The sequence below is a fragment of the Cebus imitator genome, unplaced genomic scaffold (assembly GCF_001604975.1).
Source record: "Cebus imitator isolate Cc_AM_T3 unplaced genomic scaffold, Cebus_imitator-1.0 Scaffold91, whole genome shotgun sequence".
In the NCBI taxonomy this organism is placed as follows: domain Eukaryota; kingdom Metazoa; phylum Chordata; class Mammalia; order Primates; family Cebidae; genus Cebus; species Cebus imitator.
Window position 1 is genome coordinate 3,276,162 of NW_016107406.1, and position 19,987 is coordinate 3,296,148.

General features: G+C 42.2%; 1 protein-coding gene across 4 annotated transcripts in view; it reads right to left on the reverse strand.

Moving 5' to 3' along the window:
- The window catches only part of NHEJ1 (non-homologous end joining factor 1), an 89,806-nt gene that overhangs the window by 56,055 nt on the left and 13,764 nt on the right, over window positions 1-19,987 (reverse strand). For all 4 annotated transcript variants that reach the window (XM_017535207.2, XM_017535209.2, XM_017535206.2 and 1 more), the window contains exons 4-5: window positions 19,370-19,508; window positions 18,410-18,468 (exon numbers count right to left, since the gene is read on the reverse strand). In XM_017535207.2, coding sequence (XP_017390696.1) covers window positions 18,410-18,468; window positions 19,370-19,508 — 198 coding nt within the window. The remainder of the gene's footprint in view (window positions 1-18,409; window positions 18,469-19,369; window positions 19,509-19,987) is intronic.

A 19,987-nucleotide genomic window follows, 5' to 3' on the forward strand; every position in this document is an offset into this window, starting at 1 on the left:
GTAAATATTTGCCATAACTAAGCCAGGCACATCCAGTTTAAAAGGCTCCGTCCCACAAAACATGAGGCCTTTAATGATATGCATCTCATTAACGTGTCCTATGAAAGGGGGTATAGAAAAAATGCAACTTACAGACTTTCTCACTTTTTATATCTAGAGAGACCTATATTTATATATGAGGACAAGATGGAAACTGACATTCTGAGCCCCAATACAAGGCTAGTACAATGGTCATTTGATTCAGGCTTCGAGACCTCAGAAGCAGTTTCAGGAGAGAGGGGCTACTGGTTTGTATCACTGCTGGTCCTCCCGGGTGGTTCTGACAAGGTAAGTACAGCTAGAACCAGTCCTCAAACCCAGAGGTATTAAGGCTCTTTAGATGGAACAAAACTCTGGGAAGTCCTCTGACACAAAATTTCCTAAAGTGGCTGTAAGAAAACAGAATGGCAAAGGGCATCAATATTTCCCTTCTTCTCTGGCTAAGTTAAAGAAAGGGAAGTTATAAGTTAAATGAATGCTTGGAGAGACCCTTTCCAAGCTAGAACTTCCACATCTCCCACTTACTGTTCAAAGGCTTCTCCAGATGTACAAAGCCCCAAAATTGAAGGGAAGATTTCTTTCTGTATGTGTTAGGTTGGATTAAATGGTCCATATGGTTGAGTTCACTTACGATACTGAACAAAAGACATAGCATCAAATAAGCACTCTTCAAATACTTGTCTGTGATGTGCTTTTAAATCAAGTTTGAGGCTAGGTGTAGTGGCTCATGTCTGTAATCCCAGCACTTTGGGAAGCTGAGGCAGGAGAATCACTTGAGGCCAGGAGTTCAAGACCAGCCTAGGCAAAATAGCGAGACCCAGGATCTACCAAAAATAACAAAAACATCAGATAGGCATGGTGGTACATGCCTATAGTCCTAGCTACTCAGGAGGCTGAGGTGGGAGGATCACTTGAGCCTGGAACATCAAGTCTTCAGTAAGTAACAATCATACCACTGTACTCCAGCCTGGGCAACAGAGCAAGACTCTGCCTCAAAAAGAAAAAAAAAATAATAACCTGCAGTTTGATATTCTAAGATTGTGCTGGAGGAGCCCCCAGCATTCAGTGCTTTTGATAAGACATGTTGGGGGAAAAAAAAAGAGAGAGAGAGAGAGAGAAAATTGCTTATAGCCATTACTGGAAATAGTGGGGGGAAAAAAAAAGAGATAAGACATGTTGGGGCTGGGAAATAGATACACGAACTAAAAGACCCTGCATGGCTGTTCTGGTAGCACCTCCTGGGGACTCTATACATTGCAGGGGTCACCAAAGATCCAGAGTCTCTAACTCAGTTTTCATTAGTTCATTTAGGGAGGATCAGATTTTAGAAGATTGGCTAATGCTAACTAAAAATTATAAGAGACTAATTTCAAAATTAAAATGCCAATTTATTAATTTACAAGGTGAAGTCTAGTCCAGTTACTAAAATATCTTCGGCTGCTTTTTCCTGGGAAGCTGAATAAATATTGAGAGTGCTACTTGTGAAACACAGGAAAAGGGCAAAAATGGGCGAGTAGCTTTAGGGGATAGTTTACATACATTGTACAAGCTAGACATTCGTCTCGTTCTACTGTATCACTGTTTTGGCATTGTGCTAGATAACTTAATAGATAGTTACCCCTTGCTTTTTCTTTTTTTAGATTCTGTACAACTCAGTTCCTCTGTTAGTACATCTCCTCACACATCATGAATTAATTACATAAAAGTTTTTCTATAATTGCTTGTAAGAGTCTAGAGGTGTGCAAGACTAAAAGTGGCAAGAAAGGAATGTGGGATAAGAAAGGAGGCTGTATTTGGGGCAGAGCACTCCAGCCTTGAACCATTTTCCTATCTTTTAAGTGATGTCTCTACACTGCTCACAAATTGGTCTCAATCTTGCCTACTGCCCACAAAACTTCCAACATGTGTGACACGTGGCAAGGCAGTGGGATATGATGGAAGAATACTGGGCCGGAGGGTCAGAGTCCTGGGCTCTAGTGCCAAATTCTACAACTGTTTGTCTATATAGAGTTATTTTATCCTTGTGGACCCCAATTTCCACGTAAGTAAAAGAGAGTGGCTTGATATAGCCTTACATTGATAAAGTCACTTCAAAATTCTGTGTCTCTAATCTGGACAAAATATTTAAAAGGCTGTTATTTCCTTCACTGAGATACTGGCCCAGGCCCTTGAGACTTGTAACCTAGTTTCATAAGCGATGTATTTATAAACTGTTGGATAGATTTCTCTGTAGATAGCTAATCTTATCCATTTTATACTGATTCTTCTTTACACCTCAGTATGAGAGGTTACCCCAAATTTGGAGGGGATACTTTGCTTAACACTTGCATTTCCTATGTACTCACTAAACTCAGCAATTTTGCCATGCTCTTCCCCTAGCTGCTGGGGGCTACAGAAAACAGAATGCAGTCGTCATCAACTATTCCTTCTTTAAACCAAGCAGTATCATCCCACCTCACAATTTCTTGTCATTGCTAGCTTTATCCATACCAAATTAGAAGGGGTTCTTTAGAGTAAAAGATTCTAAGAGAGCAATGCATAGCATCAGAATTGCTCAGGCTTCAAGCATAAGATTCACAGAAGCCAAAGGGCTTTTAAAGGATTCCCTCAAACCACCACACTTCAGGAAAGCCCCTTAGATTATGTAACTGAATGAAATAATCTAGTTGTGTCTTTTCCTTCAGCAGCAATTCTCCACACAATATTCCTCTGAACTCTTACCTTAAGAGTAACCTCTTCCAAAAATACTTTTCCCAAACTGGCCTGCTATGAACCCCAGATCCCATCCAGATGAATCTGTTTCTTCCTCGTCTCAGTTATCATATATATATATATATAAAATGTATTTAGAATATTCTCTGTAGACATGTAAATTCCAGCGGTCTAATCTCCATCAAAAGTCCATTTTTCAAGGGCAGAAAACATGTTTTAACTTTTCAGTATAATTCCATCAAGTTTCATATCTTCAATGGACTTAATAAGTACTGTCCACAAAGAGTTTAAACTTCTAAATAGAAAAACAAATAGACAAAAGATCTCCCACACTGAATGAAAAAAATGCTTCTGAGGCCTTCTGGCAATTTATCCCTTCATAATTCCCTTATGGAAGATAACAAGGATGTCCATGAATCCTGCAGTCTCATTTCCTAAACACTGGACAGCTAAGTTGCCAACCTACAGGACTCAGTCTTTATAGAACTCTCAATTTTCAATGTGACCCACTAGGCAAAAGAAATATCACCCGTAAGTGAAGGCTATAAGAGAACGCTTACGGTATACGGCTAAAATTATGATGCCAACAGGCAAGGTAAAACTTAGAGGTCAGTTGATTGATAATTTGTTTTCTCCTAACTTCTATAACCAGAGAAAACATGTCCCGATGCGAGAGATTCCTTTCAGCTACAACCAGGTACCTCCTATCTATAAGGCCTGGAGGTAGAGGTAGAAGAAGAAACAAAATGAGCAAGACAGTTCTGTCCTTAAGGACTCTGTAAGCTAACAGGGAGATAGTAATTCTTATGATATGAGGCAAAAGTGGTAAGTGACACGGGAGAGACAAAGCACTAAGAGTTCTGAAGAGGAAAATAATATAGCTTGCGCTTTTACTTCTTTCACTATTTCTGTCGTAACAGAAAGGTCATGTGACCACCTGACTCTTTTTAAGTCAGGGAAATTAAATGCCCTTGGAAAAGACTTTAAAAATTATTAGGCCGGGCGCGGTGGCTCAAGCCTGTAATCCCAGCACTTTGGGAGGCCAAGGCGGGTGGATCACGAGGTCAAGAGATTGAGACCATCCTGGTCAACATGGTGAAACCCCGTCTCTACTAAAACTACGAAAAAAAAATTAGCTGGGCATGGTGGCACGTGCCTGTAATCTCAGCTACTCAGGAGGCTGAGGCAGGAGAATTGCCTGAACCCAGGAGGCAGAGGTTGCGGTGAGCCGAGATTGCGCCATTGCACTCCAGCCTGGGTAACAAGAGCGAAACTCCGTCTCCAAAAAAAAAAAAAAAAAAAAAATTATTAAATGAAAAGGCTGTATCTCCTGGAGGAAAAAAGCTGGGAGTATGCAGAAATCTAGTCATCTATCTTCAAAATATCACCCATCCCTTCATGCCATCCACAAATCCCAGAGAAAGAACTAATCTTTCCACTTGGCTCAAGTCCACAGGTCCCTGCTTTTACGCCATTCCTTCCCCTTCGTCAGCATAAATTTTTCCTTTACCACTGCTTTCTCCTTTGCCTTCAAACACATAGGCATCTTTCCATCTTATTTTGTTTAAACTACTTCTAGCTCTCCAGCTATCTCTCATTTATTTCCTTCTCATTGTGAAACCTCTCTGGTAAAGAGTTCCACGCTCATTGTCTCCATTGACTTATCAATTGATCGTTCTTTTACTGCCTGCTTTCTTTTGATATTGCCCAAGACCATGAATTGCCTAATGGCCTTTCTTCTGTCAGTCAGTTACCCCTTCTCTTTGGTGTCTCTCCTGCACATGACACTGTGGCCCTCTTTGGTGATGGAAACAGCAGAGGATTTGAGTCAAGACAAATATGGGGAAATCAACTGAATGGCCTTAGGCAAATTAGTTCACCACTGGGCCTCTGCTTCTTTATCTTTCAAATGAAGATATCACCTAGTTCATAGGTTTGTTGTAAGGATTAAGTTATAAAGCACCCACTGTGTCTAGCACACACAGAGTACAGACTTTTTATTTGTTAGTTACCCTTTCTTGGCTGATCTACTATGCTATTCTGATTATCTTCCTGTCTCATATTTCCATCACTGGCTCCTATTACTCCTTCCAGCTATGACTGTTCCCCAAATATCAATCACTGGGCCTCTGTTCTTTTTTCCATACTCTTCCCATCCATTCTCATGGCATCAAATATCATTCCTTTGTAGAAGATTCTCAAATCTATTTCTGTAGGCCCTTTTTTTCAACCTGAGCATCAATTCTACTTTTTCAACTCTTTCCTAGGCATTCTCACTTGTATATCCCATAATCAATTTAAGTTAAACATGTATGTGAAAAAAACTTCATGTTTTTAAATTAACTCTGATTATAAATAAGCCATTGATTTTGTAAAAAAAAAAAAAAAAAAAGGATAAGGTATTGTTAAATGATCATACTGTAACAAATGGATTTTTATGAAACCCTTCCTCTACTGGGGGAAGCGGAGGGAGACTCAACTGTGTAAATCTTCAGGAGAGAGATCCAAGATGGCTGATCACTAGCAGCTCAGGATTGTAGCTCCCAGTGAAAGTGCAGAGAACGAGAGGACGCCACACTTTCAGATCAATTTTTGCTGCTCACAGACCAGGAGATTCCCAGCAGACCAGGAGATTCCCAGCGGAGGAGCCCCACAGGTCGCCAGCGCAACTCTTGTGGCTGGCACGGCGGTTTTGCGGGCACCCCTGCACAGTGGTTCTTAGTGCAGAATAAACGGGACTAGGTCCCCTTTTGGTCCACGTTTGGAGCTCCGGGAAGGCAGAGTCGCCTATTCAGCTGTTTGAAAAAGGGACTCAAGAAGGAAGCCAGACCGGAGATTCCCAGGCAGAAAAGCACCACGAATCTTAACGCTGCTGTTTTGGCCGGTGCAGTGGGTTGCTCAGATTCCGGCGCTGGGAATCAACAGTTGGACGTCCACTCAGAGACCTAATTTGAAAGTCGGTAATTACAAAGACGACAGGTGAATAAATTTACAATGATGGGAAGAAACCAGCGTAAAAAGGCTGAGAATACCCAACATCAGAATGCCCCTCCCTCTACAGGGGATCATAGTTCCTCATCAACAAGGGAACAAGGCCTGATGGAGAACGAGTGCGTTCCATTAACAGATTTAGGCTTCAGAAGGTGGATAATAAGAAACTTCTGTGAGTTAAAAGAACATGTTCTAGCCCAATGTAAAGAAACTAAGAACCTTGAAAAAAGGTTTGACGAAATCCTAACGAGAATAGACAATCTAGAGAGGAATATAAGTGAATTAACGGAACTGAAGAATACAATACGAGAACTCTGCGAAGTATGCACAGGTTTTAACAGTCGAACTGCTCAAGCAGAAGAAAGGATATCAGAGGTCAAACACCAAATTAATGAAATGAAACAAGAAGACAAGATTAAAGAAGAAAGAGTAAAAAGGAATGAGCAAAGTATCCAAGAAATATGGGACTATGTGAAAAGACCTAATTTACGTTTGATAGGTGTACCTGAATGTCATGAAGAGAATGAATTGAATCCAAGCTGGAAAATATTCTTCAGGATATTATTCAGGAAAACTTTCCTAACCTAGTAAGGCAGGAAAATACTCAACTTCAGGTAATACAGAGAACACCACAAAGATATTCCTCAAGTAGAGCAACCCCAAGACACACAATCGTTAGATTCGCCGGGGTTGAAATAAAGGAGAAAATTCTAAGGGCAGCTAGAGAGAAAGGTCAGGTTACCCATAAAGGGAAGCCTATCAGACTCACAGCAGATCTCTCAGCTGAAACCCTACAAACTAGAAGAGAGTGGGGGTCAATATTCAATATCCTCAAAGAAAAGAATTTTCAACCCAGAATCTCATATCGAGCCAAATTAAGCTTCATAAATAAAGGAAAAATAAAATTTTTCACGAACAAGCAAGCACTCCAGAGATTTCATCACAACCAGGCCTGCTTTGCAAGAGCTTCTGAAAGAAGCACTATACACAGAAAGGAACAACCAGTATCAGTCATCCCAAAAACTTCCCAAAAGGTAAAGAGTATCTCCATAATGAAGAATCTATATCAACTGATGGGCAAAATAGCCAGCTAGCATTAAACAACAATATTAAACTCACAAATATCAATATTAATACTAAATTTAAATGGGTTAAATGCCCCCATCAAAGATATAGACAGGCAAATTGAATAAAAAGTCAAAACCCATCGGTTCACTGTATCCAGATCCATCTCATAAGCAAGGACACACAAAGACTCAAAACAAAGGGTTGGTGGAAGACTTATCAATCAAACGGAGACCAAAAAAAAAAAGAAAGAAAACAGGAGTTGTAACTTTTGTCTCTGACAAAATAGACTTTAATAGTAACAAAGACTAAAAGAAACAAAGAAGGACATTACATAATGGTAAAAGGATCAATGCAACAACAGGAGTTAATGATCATAAATATATATGCACCCAGTATAGGAACACCCAGATACATAAGAAAAGTTCTTAATGACTTATAAAGAGACTTGGACTCCTGCACAATAATAGCGGGAGACTCTGACACCACATTGTTAATATTCGACGGATCAACGAGATAGAAAATTAACAGGGACATCTATGATTTGAACTCAGACCTGGAACAAGTAAACCCAGTGAATATTTATAGAATTCTTCACCCCAGGTCTACAGAACATACATTTTTCTCAGTATCATATTACACCTATTTTGAAAGTGACCACATAATTGGAGGTAAATCACTCTTCAGTATTTGCATAGCATTTCACAGACTTAAATGAAATATTGGTTGGCTGTTTGTTATTTTCTTCCCTTACTCCTTCCTGTCTCCGCTGTTAAGCACAATTATCGACATAAAAGAGGTTTTTACTACCTATTTTTAAATTGCATTTCAGCCTGGGCAATAGAGCAAGACTCCTGTTCTCTCTCGACCTTTCTCTTTCTCTTTTTTCTTTCAAAAAAAAAAAAAAATCTTCACAAAAAGCTCTGGAGGCACATGAAGCTTACAGTTTAGGCCCAACAGGGCTAGATATTTGTCAGAAGTATAACATTGAGGCCAGGCACTATGGCTCATGCCTGTAATCCCAGCACTTTAGGAGGCCAAGGCAGGCAGATCACTCCAGGTCAGGAGTTTGAGACCAGCCTGGCCAACATGGTGAAACCTTATCTCTACTAAAAATACAAAAAAATCAGCTGGGCATGGTGGCAGGTGCCTATAATCCCAGTGACTGGGGAGGCTGAGGCAGGAGAATTGCTTGAACCCGGGAGGCGGAGGTTGTAGTGAGCCAAGATTGCGCTACTGCACTTCAGCCTGGCGTCTGGTGACAGAGCGAGACTCTGTCTCAAAAAAAAAAAAAAGAAGCAAGACATCAATCATCACTGTCTCACAAATCAAATCTGAACCAATTGGATTTCTCAGACTGGAGATTTAAAGCAAATAAGAGTGGCTCACACCTGTAATCCCAGCACTTTGGGAGGCCACGGCAGGCAAACTGCTTGAGCCCAGGAGTTTAAGACGAGCCCTCAGCAACATAGTAAGATCCTGTCTCTATTAAAAAATAAATAAATAAACCAAATGAGAGACTAATTGGTGGATGTGGTGGAGCAAAACAGAGGAAAAAATAGTTTTCATTTTGGCAGAGCCGGTAACTTCCTTTGAATAAAGTAAGATATACAGCCCCCTGGAGCAAAGTCTGTTAAACCGTGCTAGCCTATCTGGGTCTAGACACAGGTGCAGGCATGATTTCGTTTTCCACAGGCCCCTACAACTCTCTATTGTCTTCCATCCAGCCTGATATGCTTGTTTATGTTACAGACTGGTCCCTGTAGATATCTGATTTTGTAATATCTGGTTTTGAGATTTTTAGGATAAGAGAACTTGAGATACGGGAAAATCTTTTGCTATTGGGATTCTTAGAGTCAGAAACCCAAAATGGATAATTTTTACCCCCTTTGTATTCTTTCTTTCTTTCTTTTCTGAGACAGTGTCTTTCTCATAATGTACTCCCAATTAGTTTCTTTCTTTCCTTCTTTGAGACAAGGTCTTGCTTTGTCGCCCAGGCTGGAGTGCAGTGGTGCAATCTTGGCTCACTGCAGCTTCAGCCTCCACATTTCAGGCAATTCTCCTGCCTCAGCCTCCCAAATAGCTGGGATCACAGACCTGTGCCACCAAGCCCAGCTAATTTTTACATTTCTAGTAGAGACAGAGTTTCGCCATGTTGGCCAGGCTTGTCTCAAACTCCTGACCTCAGGTGATCCACCCACCTCGGCCTCCCAAGGTACTGAGATTACAGGCATGAGCCACTGCAGCCAGCCCCACTTGGTTTCTTGATTTATCTGTTTGTTTCTTTGACATGGAGTCTCACTCTGTTGCCCAGGCTGGAGTGCAGTGGCATGATCTCGGCTCACTGCAACCTCCGCCTCCCAGGTTCAAGCATTTCTCCTGCCTCAGCCTCCTGAGTATCTGGAATTACAGGCGCCTGCCACCGCATCTGGCTAATTTTTATATTTTTAGTGGAGATGGGGTTTCACCATGTTGGCCGGGCTGATCTCAAACTCCTGACCTCAACTGATCTGCCCGCCTCAGCCTCACAAAATGCTGGGATTACAGACCTGAGCCACCGCGACCGGCCCCATTTGTATTTTCTATATTGATTTCCTTTTTGTTCTCTCTCAAAATTTTAACAATTTTTTTAAAAATTACTTTATAAAATTTTAATACATTTCCCTTTGAAACCATAGCCCTTATAAACCTTTGTAAAAGGAAAATAAAGAAAGAGGTCTTTTTAAGTATTCTTGAGCAAATGAAAAAAAAGAGAAGAAGTGGTGACCCCTGGTTACTACAGGATTCACAGTGAAAAAACCCCAAAGAGAAAGCAAAGTTCAGAAAAAATATAGTTGAGAAACATGCACAGCCATAGCCATACTTTCCTCCCTGGAGAGTTTCATTCCAGAGCTCAAATACTGGTACATTCATATTTTCAGTAAGGAAAACCATTCCTTTATATGCCCATGATTAGACTGAACTGACCCCACCCATGATCTATCAATGGCATCGCTATTCTTTGAATCACATAAGCATATGACCAAGAGCCTAATCTTCCTAAAGATCACCTTCATGTGTCAATTCTCCAGTCAAAGCTTTCAATAGCTTCCCAATAGCAACAGTAATTAATAAGTGCAAGGAGAATGTGCCCCATCTCCTTCCTAGGAGATGTGTCCCTGCTTGAGAATCACTGCACATAATGACAGTTAATAACTGAATTAAATGGAGAAATAAATGTGTTACAAGTGAAAAAAAAAAGCTGGAAACCACTTTCAGAATAAAACACTGATCTGCCAGCCCAACATTTAAGGCCCCCACAATTTAACCTCAAGTTATTATCTTGCTAACTTTATTTTCTACTAATCCTCATCCATTATTTTTCTTATTTTGTGTTCTCGGCCCATGTGCTTCCCACCTAAATTGCCTTCCACATAGTTTTCAATCAAAGCCCAGTTCAAGTCCTGCCATTTATAGAAAGCTTTTTCTAATCACTCCATTACTATGGCCCTTATTATCATTCGCTCAGTACTGTAAGCTCTTTGATGGTAATATTACCATAACTTATATGCTCACAGAACCTCATACAGCCCACATGCCTTCAACCGAATACTGAAAGAATGAATTAACTGCAAGTTTTTCTAGGTCAGAGAACTGACACACACAATAGGAGCAAGCATACTGTCATGCATCTGGACTTATCCTTCTTTATGATGCCCACAAGGATACTAAAAAAAAGTCCTGAATCCTATGGCTTGCTCTACATATTGAACAACAAGTACATGGTAGCCCTTCTAACTGCAGAAGTAGAACCCTTGTGACTTTATGGCTAATATTCTTTCCAGGATTTTGTTCGGTACTTATTCTTTTGACTTCTGAGGTGTTAGTCTCTTAACTGGCTCTAAAAAAAGGGAGGTCTGGATTTCTCAATAATACAAGACTCGATACAATACACTTCATCCCAAAATTAGGACTGCCTTTCGGAAAACATAAATGTCAAAAAAATAAGGCAGGTAGTAGAATGGCAATATAGACTACTCATCTATTTACATGTAAGGCCGCCTACGTCTAAGGCTACCAACAGGTGATTATTTTTTTTTCTTTTTTTTTTTTTGTTTGTTTTTCTTTCCAACAGGCAATTATTTGATGGCTTATTCATAAGACAAGGAAAATAAAAGTGAGAAGATATGATTCCCTCATCTATTCAACAAATATTTATAGAGTGCCTACTATGTATGGAGGCACTGTTCTAGGCACTGGGGATAGACCGGTGCACAAAACACACATCTTTGCTCCTGTTGAGCTTCTATTTTAACAGACGGGAGATAAACCACAAACAATAAGTATAATAAAATAATGCCATTTATGGCAATATGTTGGAAACTAGATGCTATGGAAAAAAAAAAAAAAGTAGAGGATGGTAAAGTGAAATGGGAATGCTGAGGTGCAGAGGGGGAGAAATGTAGCTTACAATTTTAAATGAGTAGTCAGGGTAGACTCTGTTAGGAAGGTAACATTTGAGCAAAGACATTGTTGTAGTCCATGTAGACAGACACAGTCTATGTAGATACGTCTACATGTTCTTTGACACAGCTCCCCTTAAAAGGTGAAGTTTAATTACCCTACACTTAAATGTGAACTAGACTTAGTGACTTATTTCTAATAAAAAAGAATACAGTGAGATAGTGATAGAATGTAACTTCCGAAATTATGTTATAAAAGGACTTGGTTTCATTTCTCATTTTCTTTTCTTTTCTTTTTTTTTTCCTTTGAGACAGAGTCTCACTCTGTCACCCAGGCTGGAGTGTAGTGGTGTGACCTTGGCTCACTGCAACCTCTGACTCCCAGGTTCAAGCAATTCTCCCACCTCAGCTTCCTGAGTAGCTGGGATTATAGGTGCATGCCACCACATCCAGCTAATTTTTGTATTTTCAGGGGGGATGGGGTTTTGCCATGCTGGCCAGGCTGCTCTTGAACTCCTGACCTCAAGTGATCTGCCCGCCTCGGCCTCCCAAAGTACTGCGATTACAGGCATGAGCCACCGCACCTGGCCTTGGTCTCTGTTTCTTAGATCACTGGCTCTGGAGGAAACCAGGTCCTGTGAGCAGCCCTATGGAGAGGCCATGTGGCAAGAAATGGCACCTCTTGCCAATAGCCACATGAGAAATCTTGGATATGAATTATCCAGACCTTACAATGACTGCATTACCAGCTGACATATTGACTGCAACTTCATGAGAGACGCTGAGCCAGAATCACACCCGCTAAGCTGCTCCCATATTCCTGACCCTCAGAAACCATGCAAGATAATAAATGTGTGTTGTTTTAAGCCATTACATTTTGGGACAATTTGTTACACAGCAGTGGATAACTAACAGAGACTTAAAGGAAGTGAGGGAAGTGGCCACACAAATATCTGAAGAAAGAACATCCCAGGCAGAGTGAACAGCCAATGTAAAGGCCTAAAGGCAGGGCATGCGTAGAGTGTTAGAAAAACAGCAAGAGGCCAGTGTGGCTGCAGTGGAGTGAATGAGGGAGAAAGCTGTAGGAGATGAGGTCAGAAAGGGAAAAGAGTCCTGTAAGATCATATAGGGTTTTATAGGCCACCGTAAAGTCTTTGGATTTCACTCTGTACAGGAAGTGTTAAGCCACTGAAGGGCTTTGAGCAAAAGAATATCACAATGTACCTTGCGACTTAATAAGATTGCTTTGTTGATAATAGGCCTGGGGGGGTAGGAGTAGCAGCAGGGATACCAGCAAGGAGGCTTTTGCCATAATGCACATAGGAGATAATGGTGGCTCAAATCAGTATGGTAGCAGCAGAGGTGAGATTATGGGCACAGTTTTAAGATACAGCCAGCAGGATTTCCTAATGGACTGGCTGTAGGAAGTGAGAGGACGGCAGCTAGGATTGACTCCAAGGTTTTTTCACCCAAGCAAGTAAAAGAATGAAGCTTCCATCAATTTAGATGGGAAGGGGTTGTTGGAAAAACAAATCTGGGCATAAGACTGGAAGTTCAATTTTGGACTTGTTGAATTTAAGATATCTTTGAGACTTCTGTATGAAAATGTTGAAGAGGCAGTCTAGAGTTTTAGGGTAAGATCTAGAGTGAAGAATAAATGTGGGATTCATCCACAAGATGGTATTTGAAGGTGCTATGGTGGAATGCCAGAGGAGCAGGCTGAAGAGGTCAAGAGGATAAAATCATAAATGATCATGTGTGGCGTGCAAGGAGTTTGAACTTTATCCTGCAGGAAACTGGGAACCACTACAGGACTTTGCAAGAAAGTGTCATAATCAAGTTTCTATTTCAAAGACATCACTCTGACAGAACTACAAGCTCAACTGCAGGGAAGTAAGAACTGACCAGGAGACAAGTTAGGAGGCTATTGCACAGTCAAGCCAAAAATGGGACAGAAAAATCAGGCACAGTGGCTCACATCTGTAATCTTAACACTTTGGAAGGCCAAGGCAGGTGGATAACCTGATGTCAGGAGTTCAAGAACAGCCTGGCCAACATGGTGAAACTCTGTCTCTACTAAAAATACAAAAATTAGTCAGGCATGGTGGCTTAAGCTTATAGTCCCAACTACTCAGGAGGCTGAGGCATGAGAATCACTTGAACCTGGGAGGCAGAGGTTGCAGTAAGCAGAGATCACGCCACTGTACTCCAGCCCAGGCAGTGAGACCAGTGAGACTTGATCTCAAAAAAAAAAAAGCCAGACTGGGAAAGCGGAGAGAAAATGACTAACCTCAGACAATAGAAGCTGGAATAGAGAAGATAGGCAGATTCAAAAGATAGTCAACAAGTTGGGCTTTGAAAGTAAGGACAAAGAAGAAAATGGGTGACCCCCAAACTTCTAGCTTAGAAAACTGAATGGATAAAGACATCATTCCCCAAGACAAGGAGTACAAGATAAATAGCCTGGGGGAGTAGATAATTCATTTTGGGCATGTTTAGGATATGCTTTATGTGGGACATCCAAGTGGAAATGTCAAACGTGCAGAAAGAAATATGGGCCTAAAACACAGTGGATATATAAAATTGGTATTCAGTGATGTACTTACAGACAATAGTTGACATGGGGATCTAGATGAGATGACCCAGAGACAGGGAAAGTGAAGGGTGAGAGGATCAGGGACCTGATCCTGGGAAACACTAACCTTTAAGAGTCAGGCAGAAGACGGAGAGCCAGCGAAGGAAACCAAGTAGAACTGTGAACAAGCTTAACAGGATGGCAATTTTCAGGTGAAAGCATTGCCCATCTTCCCCCAGGTGATAGAAGCACTAGCTTCATAAGAGCAGCAGTGACTATCTTCATAGCTTAAAGTATCTGCTCTAGAATCAAGCTGCAACCAGACAGGAGATGAGGACAGTAACTACAACTAGACAGAACATAATAACCATGGCTGCATTCAGGATGCTAAATCAAATCAATGTTAACTATAGCCCCCTAATTTCTTAGCTAAGGTATTATACTGTACAGATTAGTTAAGATTTTTATAAGGCATTCAGAATCCAGCAGTAAGAACGACTGCTATGGTGAATACTCTCCTATGAAGAAAGAGACGGGGAGAATTGCAGAATGTCCATCTCTGCTAAGGGACCCCTACCAAAGGAAGCCAACTTCACGCAACTGCCCAGGTTTTGGTTTCAAGGGCTGCTTCCTAGCCAGAGGTTGCCAGCTGTAGAGGGCGGGGCTCTATTTTGGGCTGCCTGCTGTCCCTGAGCCTGGCCACGTCTGGTTGAGCAGCATGCAGCCCCAGTGACTCACACACCCATGCAAACCGCCTGTGGCTCAGTGGCATGGCCTTGGAATGCCAGCCTTAGGCCAGCTCCCTCCTTACCCCATTACACTGGGATAAATAAATAAAGAGCCCGCCAGAAGCCACACAGCCTGATGGCAACCAGATGGAGAGAGCGAGGCATGGACAGGGCCAGGGGAAGGAACTCCCTCCAGTGGACTAGACTGAGAGTGGGCTCTGCCCAGTCATCCTAAACTTCCTCTTTAGTACAGTTCCTCCCGCCATGTAACAACAGTCCCTAATGCTCTGACTCTTCTTTCATTCCTAAAGATGCCTCTCAACCCATACCTACAAAATGCCCTGTATTGGGTTCTTGCCCTCCATGAAGATGCCAAGAGGCACCCCACCCAGCCTTGACTTGAGTGGATATTGCCAGTATTTCCCCTCTAGTCAGGCCACTATTAATTGGCCCCTTGGATTCCCCAGAATTGAGAAATCAGAGGCTCTTAGAGGGAGTGGAAAAACAAAAGGCCCAAACAGGGAGAAGGAACCCCTGTTCAATTCTTACCTTCCTGAATCTTAGTATCCTAACAACCTGCCTGGCCTGCTGCCCCCTGTGCCTTATTGTCTATAGACTCTTGCCTAGTAATAATCCCAATGAGAATTTAAAAAACTGACCCCAGGCAATGACCGCATGGCCGTCTGACACCAGCCCTGGCCCCCCTGTGCCTTCATCCAGAGCTCTCTCCCTGGTTTGTTTATCTTCCTATTCCATGTTGCTTATTTTGATGGCACATCCTTTTAGTTCAGTCTTGGGTGACCCCATGACCCTTCTGTGTCCTGTTTGTAGGACCCTGGGCAAGCAGAGTAACTAAAAAGATGCAGCAGTCATAAGTAGTTCTACACCCCCAGTAGGAAACCTTTCAGTTCTAGCAGCTATGCAGGACATTCTGAGGACAGTGCAGTGACTCCAGAGGTCACAAGAATTCCATGTTACCTCAGCCCTATGTCTCCCCTAACTGGTGTGTACAATCAGTTAAAGTAGCAAAACAAAACAGGGATAATTCTAGACTGTGTGTCAAGAAATGTAGGAAGTCCTAAACATAAAGCTACAGCTATATGACCTTAGGCAAGTCACTTAACCTCTCTGAGGCTCGACTTCTTCATCTATAAAATGGAAAGCTATAACTATAACTACCTACCTCCCAAATCCTTTCCAGATATAATAAAATTCTACAAGTTTATGAGGTTGATTCACCCAGAAACTACAGGACCAGTAGTTTTTGGTTTTTTTTTTTTTGAGACAATCTCACTCAGCCACCCAGGCTGGAGTACAGTGGCACAATCTTGGCTCAGTGCAACCACAGTCTCCCAGGTTCAAGCGATTCTCCCGTCTCAGTCTCCTAAGTAGCAGGAATTACAGAAACCCACCATCACGCCTGACTAATTTTTGTATTTTAGTAGAGACAGGGTTTTACCATGTTGTCCAGGCTGGTCTTGAACTCCTGACCTCAGGTGATTCGCCCACCTCAGCCTCCTAAAGTACTAGGATTCCAGGCGTGAGCCACCATGCAGGGCCAGGACCAGTATTCTTGAAATAGTTGGTTCTAAAACACTACTACTCTTCCTATGCTGGTACCTAAATTCTATATGCTTTCTCATTCAGTTCTACAGGGCTCCTCCCAACCCCATAGAATGAAAGAGATGAGCCTCCAATTTCACAAATGAGAAGTGATTTATCCAAAGCTGCAGAACGAGCCAAGAGAATAACTGAAGACCCCAAATATAGATCTAATAAGCAACACTGAGCCAGGTCCAGTGGCTCACACCTGTAATCCCAGCACTTTGGGAGGCCAACGTAGGCAGACCACATGAAGTCAGCAGTTCAAGACTAGCCTGGCCAACATGATAAAAATGTCTCTACTAAAAGTACAAAAATTAGCTGGGCATGGTGGCGCACACCTGCAATCCCAGCTATTTGGGAGGCTGAGGCACAAGAATCTCTTGAACCCAGGAGGCAGAGGTTGGAGTGAGCTGAGATCACACCATTGCACTCCAGCCAAAATAAACCAACACTGTATCCACAGGCCACAATGTCATAATTTTTATAAAATCTCCCTAGCATAGATTTATCAAAATATTAATCCCAACTTATTGAAAACTTACTACTTGTAGGCACCATATGCAGTGCTGGGGATATAGAAATGCATTCAGCATGGTCCTTGCCTCAGAGTCCACAGATCAATGGAAGAGAAAGCCATAGTCTTGTAGATGTACAAACAGTAATACTACAATGTTATAAGTGGTAAAACAGGGGTATAATCCAAGGTACTGTAGTAGCAGGGAAGAACAATCTTTACAAGTGGAATACAGAAAGGTCTCCCAAACAAGGTGAAGCTAACATCTAGGAGATTAATAGAAGTTTACAAGTAAGATAAGGCTACAACATTGGGCATTCTAGATCACGGGAAGAATGTGTATATAAAGATAAGATAAAACAGCATTTGAGGAAATTAAAAGTCATTCCATATAGCTAAAGCATAAAGTACATAGAGAAAAACGTTAAGAAGTCAAGCTCAACAGGTATGCTAAATCAGGAAGAGACCTCTCTACTGAGCTAAGAACCAGCCTTGCATTATTTAACTAAGGGGGTCAGGCAGGGAACTGGGGCAATAGGCCTGGCACGGTGGCTCACGCCTGTAATCCCAGCATTTTGGGAGGCTGAGGCAGGCAGATCACCTGAGGTCAGCAAGCTGGTCAAGACCAGCCTGACCAAAATAGTAAAATCCCGTCTCTGCTAAAAATACAAAAACTAGCTGAGCATGGTGGCATGTCTGTAATCCCAGCTACTAGGATGCTGAGGCAGGAGAATCGCTTGAACCCAAGAGAGAGGGGCAGGTTGTGGTGAGCCGAGATCGTGCCACTGCACTCCAACCTGGGCAACAGAGCGAGACTCCGTCTCAAAAAAAACAAAAAAAAACAAACAAAAAAAACAAAATTAGCTGGGCATGGTGGCAGGCACCTATAATCCCAGCTACTCGGGAGGCTGAGGCAGGAGAATCGCTTGAACCTGGAAGGCGGAGGTTGCGGTGAACCAAGATTGTGCCATTGCACTCCAGCCTAGGCAACGAGAGTGAAAAAAGTGAAACTCCATCTCAAAAAAAAAAAGAAAAGAAAAAGAAAATGGAGCAATAATACTAAGGTACTAACTGTACAACCAACAAGTCCCAGAAGAGTGAGGGAGAAGATCAATATTGACTGGCATTATCAAAGGTCACTATTATTAATACTTCCCCTATTTGGCATTTAATAGATGTTTCTTTTGGCTGAGCTCAATCCTTAGAAGGGAAACCTAGGCAGGAGCTTCTGACAGACCACAATTATCTACTCCCCATTCATTCCTTCGCCAGTCTCCTTGTATAAACACTGTGATTTTCCACAACCTACTGTGCCCACAAGACAGCCCCCAAATGGTAGCCCTAAGCTTTTTACCTTCCTTTCCTGCTAGATGCTAAAAGGGCCTAGACAAGTAATGATGCCTACCCTTCTGCTCCACAATCCAGACCTTGTGACCAGATCCCAGCAAGCAAAAATTTAACAACGGGTCAACCAACATTTCCAAGGCTAGAGAATTCCAAATGAAATCCCTGGTACCTTAACAGAAATGTTCTGTAAGTATCAATCAGCCCACTTTCACCTCTTACGTTCTTTCACACTTTTCATCTCAAGCCTTATCAGACTTCTATGAGCAACTTTTTCAGACAAAGGGCATTCCAGCCACACAAGCCACCTAACACTCAAAACACAAGTTGCCACTCAGGCACCTGGAAGGAGGAAGCATGGCAAAGACACACAAGAAAATAACAAATACCTTACCTCTACCATAAATTGTTCCAAGAAGGAATTTTCTTCAAATGGTTCTGTCTTCAATCGATCTGTAATAAGGAACAGAGAAAAGAAACATGAGTCATTAGGATGAGCTTCTGACCTGATGGAAAGGGAACAGAACAGGGCTTCTTAGGAAACAGGAGGAAGATGCATCATGCAGAGACACCTAATCCAGTGGGAGAAGAAGGGCTGAGAGCATGTGGGCAAACAGTAGTGGGAGAGGGTGATCAGCAACAAATGGCAGGTTTGGTGGCAGCATCTGCTCTAGAAGTTTTTCCTGCCACAAAAACAAATGCCAAATTGAACGTTTATTCTGAAGTTGGAGCCATGAAGCTTCCTAAACTCCCAAGTCCATGTTGCTCTGGTACAATTCTGCAGAGCTATTGGCTCCTTTCCAAAGCCTTTCCCTGCCATTGCCTAGGGCATGTCTGAACTCGGTTACAGCTTCTATTGGCTACTTGGGCTCCAGCCAGGTACTCAAGGCAGAGAAGTGTTTGCCTAGGCCGGACACGGTGGCTCACTCCTGTAATCCCAGCATTTTGGGAGGCCAAGGCAGGCAGATTACTCGAGGTCAGGAGTTTGAGACCAACCTGACAAACATGATGAAACTGTCTCTATTAAAAATACAAAAGATTAGCTAGGCATGGTGGCATGCGTTCACAAACGCAGCTACTCAGAAGGCTGAGGCAAGAGAATCGCTTGAGCCCAGGAGGCAGAATTTGCAGTGAGCTGAGATCACGCCACTATACTCCAGCCTGAGAGACAGAGCAAGACTCCATCTCTACAGAAAGAAAAGTCACCTAGTATCAAGACTCCAGTTTCTGGTTAGTACCCAGCACCCACCCTGGGGGAAGCACCTCTCTAATGCAAGTAAGTCTCCCCCTTTCCTAAGAATCTTTGACTATTTACACCACCCCTCACACTACTCCTCCAAGAATGTCCTCTCACCTCGGCTCAGCATAGCCCCACTCTCCTGGTAGTCTTGGATCTCTAGGTCTTTCATATGAAGCAATGTTGCTAGCTCTCTCACTTGGCACTGCAATGACAGACTCATACCCATCAGAGGACGAATCAAATGTTGGGAGACCTTTGATGAAAGAGATATCAATTAGCCAAACCAGTCTTATAAAGTACTCTGCAATTCAATATTAAGTGCTATAAAAAAGACTGAAAAATAAATGTTCTTGCAGAAACTTATTATTTCATAGGCAAGTAATCCATTTACATGAATGTAAACACAAATACAATAATTAAATATATTAAGAAGTTGGCCAGTGCCGTGGCTAATGTCTGTAATCCCAACACATTCGGAGGCCGAGGTGGGTGGATCACTTGAGGTCAGGAGTTCGAGACCAGTCTGGCCAACATGGTGAAACCCTATCTCTACTAAAAATATATAAATTAACTGGACATGATGGCAGGCCCCTGTAATCCCACCTACTCAAGAGGCTGAGGCACAAGAATCATTTGAACCAGGAGGCAGAGGTTGCAGTGAGCTGAGATCGCACCACTGCACTCTAGCCTGGGTGACAGAGTAAGACACTGTCTCAAAAAAAAAAGAAAAAA